The 11032-nt window shown below is 44.1% G+C and overlaps 1 protein-coding gene across 4 annotated transcripts in view; it reads right to left on the reverse strand.

The window, feature by feature from the left end:
• Positions 1-7439: 7439 nt before the first annotated feature.
• The window catches only part of PACSIN2 (protein kinase C and casein kinase substrate in neurons 2), a 121204-nt gene continuing 117611 nt past the window's right edge, over positions 7440-11032 (reverse strand). For all 4 annotated transcript variants that reach the window (XM_044450902.1, XM_044450901.1, XM_044450899.1 and 1 more), the window contains one exon: positions 7440-9568. In XM_044450902.1, coding sequence (XP_044306837.1) covers positions 9456-9568 — 113 coding nt within the window. In that variant the 3' untranslated portion in view covers positions 7440-9455. The remainder of the gene's footprint in view (positions 9569-11032) is intronic.

Raw genomic sequence — 11032 nt, forward strand, 5'->3', positions numbered from 1 at the left:
CATCCAATGAGACCGCCCAAGGAGGCGGAGCATCAGCGTGTCGCCAGCGCTGCCGGTTGGACAGAACGAGGGAACGAAACGGCTGATTTGGTAAAAGTGGACTAGGACAAGCGCTGCTGGGATTAGGGGCGGGGCTTTCCCTGAGGCTCGCGCGCCGGCTGGCCAGCCTCCTTTTAACGTTTCCAGGGCGATGGCAAGGACGGAGGCTGGAAGTGCGCCCTCCCGGAAGAGGCCCAGAGGCAGGCGGGGCTTCATGAAGAAAGGCCTGGAGAGGAAAGGAAGAGAGCAGGGCTAGGGTACAAGAGATAGGCCTGCTGAGAGCAGTTGCGCGCTTACTCAGAAGCAGGGCTGGGGCGGAGTTGGCACCCTATTGGGTAACAGACGCGAACGAACCGGCGTCCACGTCAGCCACCCAGGCTCATTCGCATCTCCCCTGCTCGCATCCATGAGTCACATCCGTCCATGACGACACCAGGCTTTTGGAGGTTGCGCAGGCAGCAGCCGCTAGTTGGACCTATTACTAAGCAAGCGAGGATGTATTTTTACCGTTTTTGAGATTCACGTTCGGTGACTGAGTTGTGAAAGTAATTTTTTTCCTATTTTTAAAAGTGCGATAAACGCACAGAACCCTTTGGTTTCAGAAGAGTGCGACTTTGCTTATCCTATACGAAAAAACATAGGGAAAAAAGAACAATCGTCCTGAAATTAAAAACAATTAAATCTTTTCCTCAAGGAAGACAGGAAGACCAATTGGATTATTAGGTGAGAGAGAGAGTTGCATCAAAAACAGTTGTTGGAAAACTTGAGGAACAGTTTTGTTACCGGACTGTGCCAGTCAACAGCTGGGGAAACCCGGGTGGACCTCAGACCCGAAGCCAAACAGAGCCTGAGACGAGACTTAGAGCCAAAACCAGCTTTATTCTAGTGCACTATAGAATAAAGGGAGACAAAAGGGGACATTCAGCCCAAAGCAGTGTCTCAAAAGTTGCACCCCAGTACATGCATTTTATACCCTAGGTAACCAAGTAGTTCACCTAATACACATCTAATACATCGATACATCAATGTATGTACCCCCTCCCGTGCTGGAGAAAGAGTCCTTTCTTCTGTCAAGGACCAGACATTTTCCATGTCTATTTCTTATCTGCTTGAGATTCACACAGGCTTGCCATGTTCTTACTCCCTGCACATTTGCAACTTTCATGGCGGCTAGAACCAGTTTCCACTGTCCCTTTGATTACTGTATTCGAGGTCAGGCTAGCGTGTTAGCTGTGGGTTGCACAAAGTTCATTTTGTTCTTATCTGCCCTCCCTTCTGGGACAGTATAACTGGTGTTTTTACTATGTGGCCTTCCTCTGGCCAACTACTTTTGGGATGCTGCAATTGGCAACAGTTTCCCCCCTTCAAAGGAATCTTCTTATTAAAAGACAGATTCCTCTTGATTAGGGAGATAGGTTACTAAGCCTTTACAGCTTTGCCTTGAACGTGCAGACTGCTGGTGCAGGTGAGGGCCATTTGAACAGAGAAACATAGAAGCATAGAAACAGAATGAGTCGGAAGGGGCCTCCTGGGTTATCCAGTCTGACCCCTGGCCCCAGCTGGCCCTGCTCATGACATGCCTACCATGTGCAAGTCTGAGAAACATTAGAATGAATAATTGTTGACAAACACTGTCAGCAACAGCAAGCAAAATGAGGAAAAGCATAAAAAAGCAAATATAAAGTTGCAAGTTTTTGTAGCCAGCCTCAGCTGGAGAACCAAAACAACAATCCTCTCAATCCACTTTTATCAGAATGAAGTTTAAAGCAGGTTGTAAAGCATTGAGCTTTTGAATGAGAATGCTTTAAACAAACAGTTTTGTCTTCTACAAGTGTTGCAAACCCTGTCCTGGCTTGCTAACAATGCAGTGTCTAGCAACTTTATATGGCAAGTTTCTACAGTTGAGCTAACTTTGTTGTGTGTCTGAAATGGCATCAGCTGTTTCACTAGAAACACAGAGAATGCAGAGGCTAGCACGCTAATGTCATGGTGATTTGAGAAACCCTCAACTGGTGGAAGAATGGCACAGAGAAATGAATAGGCTACCCCACATTGGCAGTGTCTTCCAACAATGTTTGAATTACCTCTCTGCAGTTGGGCAAGCGTCCTTGGGGACTTCTGTAGTAATTCAGAGATTGGGGACAAGGTATCCAGTGCCCTATCCTTCTGTAGGGAAAGCCATGAAAGCCTTCTGGCTACTAACCCATTAGGTCCCGAGGTGGTTTCCATGTTTAGAAGGCATACCTGTGTTGTGAAGCTGAGTCCAGAGATCCCCTGTAGAGGATTTCTCCTGTGGAGTTTTGTATTTGTCAATTATTTCCAATGTGGGCCATTGAGCTAGGCATATTTGCTGACTTCCATCTTTTGGCAGCACCAAGTTCTCTTGCACCCATAGTGTGCATTCCAGGCTGTACCAGTTGGCACTTACCAGCCCCATTTGTGTGAATAATGCATAGCAAGCAGCATCAACATGTAGTTGCCCATCCAGCTGCAGGCAGGACCTTTCCAGCTTAGCAAAGACTAAGCTACATGCTAGCCACCGCACCAAATTCTTCCTCACACACAGGGGCCTATTCCAGCTTGTGCCAATTGACTGTTGCTCTCTTGGGTGCTGTAGAGATGTTGCCAGTCCACCACCACCACCAAACTAGACCACTGTGCCTCAGTGGTCCTTGCCTGTAGTGGCCTCACATGGAGATTGTTTTTCCCAGGGACCTTTGGAATCCTTTTCAAGCTAAATATGAATTCTTTCTTTTTTTTACTCTCCTTTGGCTGATCTGGGATGGCAGTGCCCGCCCTTCGGCAATTTGCATGTCAGTTTTACCTGGTCTTTGGTTAGGATCTAGACATGTGACATTTCCAGGTGTAAGAAATCCATGCTGGGTTTTCACCAGTACTACTGAAGCAGAAGCATTCTATTGCACACTGAGCCAGTACTCTAAAACTGAAAACTTAGGAATGAGGAAGTCCACTGTTTTCTTTCCACAAGGACATATGGTGTAGAAGGGAGTAACAAAATTGACAGAAGTAAACAGACACAGCCAGAGTAGCGACTCCAAGAAATTCCCCTTCTTCCCTTCAGCATTATTATCTAGGCTCCTTAGCATTAGGCAATGCAAGTCTCTTTGTTTTCAATCTTCAAGCCGGGACCCGATCCTGGTCCCCGATAGGCTGCTTTTCTTCAGGGCTCTTCTCCCTTGCCCTCTCCAGTTGCAGACCCTTGGCTGACCCTGATGTCAGCTTCTTCTCGTCCTGGTCTGTTATGCCACTGGTTCTGCCTTGCAGGGTTGGTGTTTGAACAAGAACTTCAGGTCCTCCATAGGTTCCATGGTTCTTCGGTCTCCTTGTGGTTTTGGAACTTTCTTCAGCCTGGTGTAGTGTCCCTATGTAGGCACTCCCTCAGATCTCACTGCTGTGTAGTGAGGTGTATCTAGGCATGGTCCGTCCACTGCATCAATGATCTCCAGGCAGTCCAGTCTCAGGCAAGTCAGCTGATGTAAGCAGCTGATGCAAGTCAGCAGCCCCCCCCCCCTTCCCCTGTGCCATTGCAAGCCGCAGGCAGCAACCAGCCAGTGGCCGCAGCTTCACACACTGCAGTCAGCCAGCCAGGCACAGCCGGGCAGCCAGCATGGCTGCTCTGGCCTTGGAGAAGGAGTGATGCTGGCCAGCTAGCCAGTGTCACAGAAGGGTGGAGAGAGGTGCCTGCCAGGACTGGTGCTGGAGAGGACCAGCCCCACCCACCCCCTTCGCACCTCCATGCCAGGAGTTGCCCTGGTGCTGAGGAACAGCCATGTGTGCCCCAAGAAAGCACTGACTGCCAATTTTCCAAGCCTGCGTTTACAGCTTTGGGGGAATTTGACAAACTGCATCCTTCCTCTCCTGAGGCAGCTGGTATTCCCCCCGCCGTCTTGAAAGTCAGAAACCCCAAATACTGCACCTGTTCTTGCAAGGTTTGTGTCTTCTCCTCAGAGATCCAATGAAATCCAGCAGATGTGCACTGGTCTGTGGCCTCAGTGGCAATTAAAAGATTGTTCACATACTGCAGTAAAAACACCATTAGAGTCTCTAGTCCATTCAAACAAGTCCTTAGCCAGTGCTTGAGAAAGATGGGTGAATTCCCTCCTCCCCTGAGAGAGGGTGGTTCAACACAGCTGGCTCTTTGTTCCATCCTGGCATTCTCATTTGAAGGCAAAAAGAATTGGTTCTGTAGGAAGCACTCCATGGGCCCCTCAACTGAGCAGGTGGCCTGACGCCCTGTGTCCCCGTCATCAAGGATCCCTGTTGTGTCTGCCACACCAATTGGGACAGTCACAACTGAGCAGACTGCCCTAGTGTCCACCAAGAAATCCATGTCCTCATCTCCTGCCCTCATTCTCTCCCCTAGTTGCGGGGTGACGTGGAACTCTTCCTGTGAGTTTCCTATTCTTCCCCCAGAGCCCCCAAAGTGGCCACAACAGTTGAGGCTTTGTTCTGGGGGCAGTCCCTTTTCCATTGTTGTTCTGGTTTGCACATCACACAATTATTCCTTCCACACCTATGAAACTCCAATCTTGGCTGGCAGCGCTGGGACCTTCCATTACTCCCTGCCTTTCCCCATTCGTGCTGCAGCGCTGCCTTCATCGCCACTGCCATCAGATCCATTTGCAGGCTGTCTTTCGGTATATTTACTTTTTAACTATGCATCTTCTTAGCTGTTTCCAAAAACTGCACCTCACCCCCCCACCCCAACATTCTCAGGGAGTTGTACACAATGCTCAGTGCACAGGCACCCAAGTGCTTGGGGAACAAAACTTGACTGAACAAAACAAACAGAAAGAAGTGGAGGGATTTTAAAATAGCACACACACAGGCAAACACACACACAAAGAGGAAGAGGAAAGCGAATAGCAGTGCTGATTACAAACTGAGAGTTTAAACACCAAATCCCAAGTCCTTTGACCACCCCAGACCTCAAGCAATGAGACTGGCTGGTCTATGGCTTTCTCAAGAGTAGCTAATCGAGGCACAGATGGACAGAGTCCTCATGGCAAGCTGAGCTCTCTCTCAGCGGGAGCAACTTGCTACCTTGAGAACCTCCTCCTTTTTTCCCCTAAAGGTAGCCAGTTTGAAGGGCTGGTGATTCCAAACTGCAGCCATTTGGCTAGGATTCAACCACCCATTCATGCCCTCCTGGTAATGAAAGCTATCACTGCACCCAGGAATGGTGGCAGAATCCCCAGAGTTCCCCCCCACCCAAAGCCCATACGCACGCTGCGCTGCCGGCTTTTGGAGGGGAGTGAGTTCTACTCTCCCTCTTCTCTGTCCTCCCCAGTGGGGACCAGTCTGCACTTTTCCAGCAAGTTCAGACTGTCAGTGCAACAAACGATGGCGCAGAAGCTCGAGCTGTTAACAGGTATGTTGAAAGTAAAACTGCAACTGAAGAGTCTGAAAATTGTTAGACCCTCCAGCTGGCCACTCTGCCCCAATTGATGCTGGAGCCAGATAGAATTACAGTAGACGTTTAGTTTTTTTTCTTCGAGATGGAATCTCCTTTTGAACCTTTCCCAATTACCCAAATGGCAACCCATTTGGCATATGCATTTGTTTTGACTTACCCTGACCCATGATGCACTGAGCATTCCCCAAAAGACCTTTAGAAGGATTTCAGCAGACCTCTCTGATTTTCTTTCTGTCAATTCTGCCAGGCGTCCCTGGTCAAAAGTGCTCACGTACTTTGCGGGATCCGCTCACCCCGGACTCAAACCAGGGTAATACACCAAGAAGAGTTTCCAAAACTCCCCGCTTCCGCCCAAGGAGCTCCCAATTCTACTCGAACTCGCCTATTCCCATAGAGTTCAACTCAGCTCGGGAGTCACCGGCCGTCAGACAGGGAAGGGCAGCTTGCTGGCTTCTAACCAGCACCGGACTCTAACCGGAGGCCCTTTCTTTTCCCTCTTTTTGAACTGGGTCTTCTTCCTCCAAGCAGTTACCCTTTTTACCAGAGGCTTTTTCTTACCTGGGAACTCCTTGTCTTGTCGGGGTTGGCTCTCTCGTTTTCCTCTCAGCCTCCTTTTCCTCAAGCCCTGCTCACGGCTGGTAGAGGTTTCCGGCCAAATTTGCCTGAGCCCAAATGCTGAGGGAGAGCTCTCTAATGCCGGTCATCCACCCCTCGGAAAAGAGGTTCTTTAATCAATGAGAATGTTCTTCTGCACATTCTCATTGATAATGCAGAAGTGAATAAGGGCTAAGTAGCATTTAGGCACTAAGTGTATTTCCAGTTCTCTATCCCTATGTCAGATAACTGCTTTTATAAAGTTTTTGGGAATAATTTTTCACATCTCTGAAAAGCTGGAAAAGCTTTTACAGAATAGGGTAAAAGTATTTGCCACATGAAGTAATTAGTTGGGTGTGGAGAATTTGCCTCAATCCAGGCAGTTACATGAATCAGCTTCCACCTCCAGAAATGGCACTGCAGCCTTCCTTGCCTTGAGTTATACTTAACATCCACATGGAGTAAATGTATAGTTTTCTATTCTAGGTCTCATTGCTAGACTGCTGGAAGGACAATCACAATGCACCATTTGCATTTGATATTTTAATAAGGTTAAGGATTAATGTTTATCTAGTTCTTGTCTGGTTTTGTTTTAAAAGAGAGTAATTCTGAAACATCTGGGATGGAACAAAATTGATAGCCACACCAGTATTTGAGGTATGTGCACGTGAGGGTCTACAGAGAAAAATGAACATGTAAGCATAAGTTGAAATGCTTCACCAGATCAAAGTTCATATTTGCTTAGAGTCATGATGGCAGAGAAATAGTTAAGGCAGTCTTTTACAAATCATTTGTGAAGAAACTGTCATGGTTTGTATCTAGGTTCATTCAGTGTTTGCTTTTTCTTCTCAGCATATTCATGCCCAAACACAAATACATTTTATATTTGCACTTGCATAGTGTAAACATTTTATGAATTTGCATTTGGCCATTCTATAATTTAAGAATACATTTAGATTAAAGCATATTTCTGTGTTTCAGTCTTTTTGCAGATACAAAATGAGGTGGTAGAGGGTTTTTTTATCCCATGTTAGTGAAGGACATTTGTGCTGTTATTTGAACATACTACATAGAAACATAGAAACAGAGCAAGTCAGAAGGGGCCTTCCGGGCCATCTAGTCTGACCTCCAGCACCAGCTGGCTCTGCTCACGACATGCCCACCATGTGCATGTCCAGCCTATCTTTGAACAACCTCACTGATGGGGCCTCAACGACCTCTCATGGAAGCCCATTCCACACCCTCGAACATTACAAATATTCTTTGTCATTATGTATCTATCAGACTGAAAAATTCTAGTTATTTTGTAAGGTGCAGCAAGAGCAAATACTACAAGAAAAAGAAATATAGAACAACATGGGCAGGAAAGTTGTGTTCAGTAATGTTTTATTATTTTTAAAATAGTGTTGCATACAGAAAAAAATATTCCAGGATCTTATTCCTGACCATTTGTGACAGACCTTAAATTTCTATACAATTACCCTGAAATATCATCATGACAGAGATTCAGTACTCAACATTATACAATAGAACTTCAGGTGTTAATAAATACCCCAATCTCCAATTGGAATAACCAGGGAGCATTACAGTATTTTAATTACCAAAATGTTATTTCAATTACAGTGTAGCTTCCTAATCTACTTACCTGATAAGGATTTTGATTTTCTATAAAGCAACTTGTTCTAACATGTTCACAATCCAGCAATGTATACTTCTTGCAGTTGTATAGAAATTGACACTTTTACAGCTGATTCGCAGTTGCAAACAAGTAGAAGGTTTTACAGTGTTCTGCTACAATAAACTATGGTGGGGCTAATGCTAGTTTGCATTTGGTTCCACAATTTTACTGTAAATTTTAGGATGCAACTACTGTGTTCACCTTAAGCGAGAATCCAGATCACAGAGTACTTACGCATCACTCCAATGTGCTACAGCTGCAGAGTCTGCAGAAGGAGCTCAACAGCACATGAAAAAGCCTGGTTCTATCCCCACTCTAGCACACATTCAGTGTACTAAACCATTACAGGAAGTAATAGGTAGCCTTGTACATGAGTCCAAAATCCCCCTCCAATGCACCACTCAAAGAAAGTTAGATCAAATTTGCAGTCCTTGACCATGAAGATTCAGGAGGAGCTGATTAGGATGTGCAAGGTGTCCCACACCATGCCAGGACTTGATACTGAAAGAGTAGGGAAACTGGACAGTTAAGCCTGTGAGGACTCCTCTGTTTGCTACACCCAGATTACACTGCAGAATGCATTGAGCAGCTGATCTACTTTGCATCTAAACAAGTATGGAATAACAAAGCAAATCTAAATGTGTCTATAATTTAAATTGCTTAGCTTATTCTAAAGCTTCAATCCACCTCCCATTGAAGTCGACAGCAAATTCACACTGATTTACTGGTGCTAGACTCTATCCAAAATATGCATAGACAACAGGCTTGCTAATTAAGACATGCTCTTTAAATTTCTGAATATCAACTTATATATACATATAAACAACCTAAAGAGCATATCAATAAAAAAGCATTCATCTATTTTACATTGAAAAAATAATCTTCATATATGCTTAACTTTCCAAATCACTCAAAATCATTAACAACTTGCAAAATTTAAGTTTCTCAGCAAGAATACGGTGGAAATAGGTTTAAATATTCCATTTTTAAAAAATCTACCTGAAGTCATCATTCAGGAAAGTCATATTTCAGGTTTCAAAACCATCAACTGAATTCTAAAGAGAAACCCAAACTTTAATATTTGCAGACAATTCTGCTACAATATTCTGTAAGAGACATAATATGGCCTTTTATATCACTGAGCCATGCTGAGAACATGAAAAAGCTGACAGTACACTCTGGACTGGGAATACATACAAGTCATAATTTAAGTAGTAGTTGATAAACTAGACATGAAAATAGCTGATTAGACATTCTTTAAATAAAAATGCATCTTCCAAATATTGCTAAGAACATATACAAAATTGCAGTTTTTTTTTTTAAAAATCAAGTTGCAAATTACTCAAGGTCACTTAAAATAACTGATCAAAGAAGAGCTAACATAAGCCACCACCCAGAATACTGGGAATGACACATTAATTTAGCAAATTCTGAAATAATATACGGATGTCATGATAAAATACTAAGTTGTCAATATATACTAAAAGGATCATTTTCTTGCTGTACTACATTGTAAATTCTGTTCTGGTTGTTTTGTCTTGCTTGTTGGGTGCCTACCTTTTCCCAGTTCCAGTCTGAACAGTTAGATGATTTCCCAGGCACAAAATATCAATCCATCAATTGCATTAAAAGAAATATATATACATTACAGTTCCCCTCACTGTGAGCCACAAGCTTCATACTGGCTGACACTTTCAGAATTATCTGTCACTGGATTGGTTCTACATAGTTTGCTGGATAGAGGCCAACTTGTCCATTGTCCAGGCGACCTTTACACCAACCTTGTTCATCTTCATCTTCAATTTTAGTCAATTCTTCTCCTGGGTGGGGGGAGGGGGGAGAAGTAATCCAACAGTCTGTAAATAGTTATCTCTAGAAATGTAATCTCTGAGTTATGTTTTGTGTCAACAATTACACATCGATATGCATCAAATGTTAGAAAATGCATTTTATTGCAGTTTTTGCTGTGCCCTCATACAAATGAGGTAACCAAATAAGCTACTAAAGAACCAAATTGACTAAGAGTGCAATCCTATGGCTGCTAAACACTGTCTAGACAGCCATAGGTTTTGTCAGAATCCCAGCTCTAACTTTAAAAATGTGTTCCCAGGTCGGTGCTGTGATTCCAATTGCAGAGCACCCTCCCACATAGCTGCTGTGATTCTTTCCATCACATTATCCCAGGCTAATGTGTTTAAAAGTTTACAGTGTTTAAAAGTGATAGGCACTGGAGTCCAGCTTGGATTCTGATAAAAAGGGAAATAATTGTGCTATGCATTCCTTTGTCTCCATTCTGAGCCAATGTGCAGGTTTGCACATCTCAATGTCTCACACTGCAAATGAGCTACACAGGCAGGATGTTTGTGCAACAATTTACTCATGGTATGCCTGCCAGAGAGTTGGGCTCACTGTGAGCTTTCTTCCAACTTTCCCACTCAGTCCTCCCTAGGATATCTAAGGGGACTTGTTTTGTCTGCTCTCCCTGTTGTGATTGCAAGCTCTTTTGTGCTTACCATGGCATTTTATCCCTTTGTAATTTTGGAGATTGAGTTTTGTTGCAAAAGTGGGTTAAGTATGAACTATTAAGGGCTTTTTTACACAGACATATCTAGACATGAATGTATATGCCCCTGTCCAAGAAAAAGTCAAAAGCCTTTTTTAAAAAGAACCATAGTTTTGACAACTAGCTGTCAAAGTTCCATGTTCTCATGAAAGAGGTGGCTTGCATTTTTCTAATTTCCTGAACATTTAGCATCTTAGTAAAAGGGAAGGGTCTAACAGGGCCTTGAAAAAACCTATAGGCACTTTTGTAGAACACCCAGAAAGCTTTGTTATTGGATGATACAGAAATGATATTAATATTGATAATCATCTCGCTGTGAAAAGGATGATCTATTGCCCATCTGCTTTCCTGAGCAAATATAATTTGCAGGTTTGGTCTCTTTGACAACTGCCAAGAGAAAGCAAAGTGAATGTGCCCTTTGCAGATTCTCTGAGTTAATATCCATGGCGGGTGACCACTGGTTTTCCATTCTGGATCTGTGGAAGTACCCACCTTTGGAAGTTTGACTAAAACTAGTAATCTAAAAGTGATAAGTGGCTGGAGAGCAGCACTTGTGAAAGGGACCTCAGGGTACTGGTTGACTGCAGGCTAAACATGAGTCAGCAGTGTGATGCGGTGGTCAAGAGGGCGAACGCCACCCTTGATTGCATAGCCAGAAGTGTGGCTTCTAGATTGAGAGAAGTATTACTACCACTCTACACGACTCTAGTGCGCCCGCAAC

Source organism: Varanus komodoensis, unplaced genomic scaffold, assembly GCF_004798865.1.
Source record: "Varanus komodoensis strain SLA01 unplaced genomic scaffold, ASM479886v1 scaffold69, whole genome shotgun sequence".
Classification (NCBI taxonomy): domain Eukaryota; kingdom Metazoa; phylum Chordata; class Lepidosauria; order Squamata; family Varanidae; genus Varanus; species Varanus komodoensis.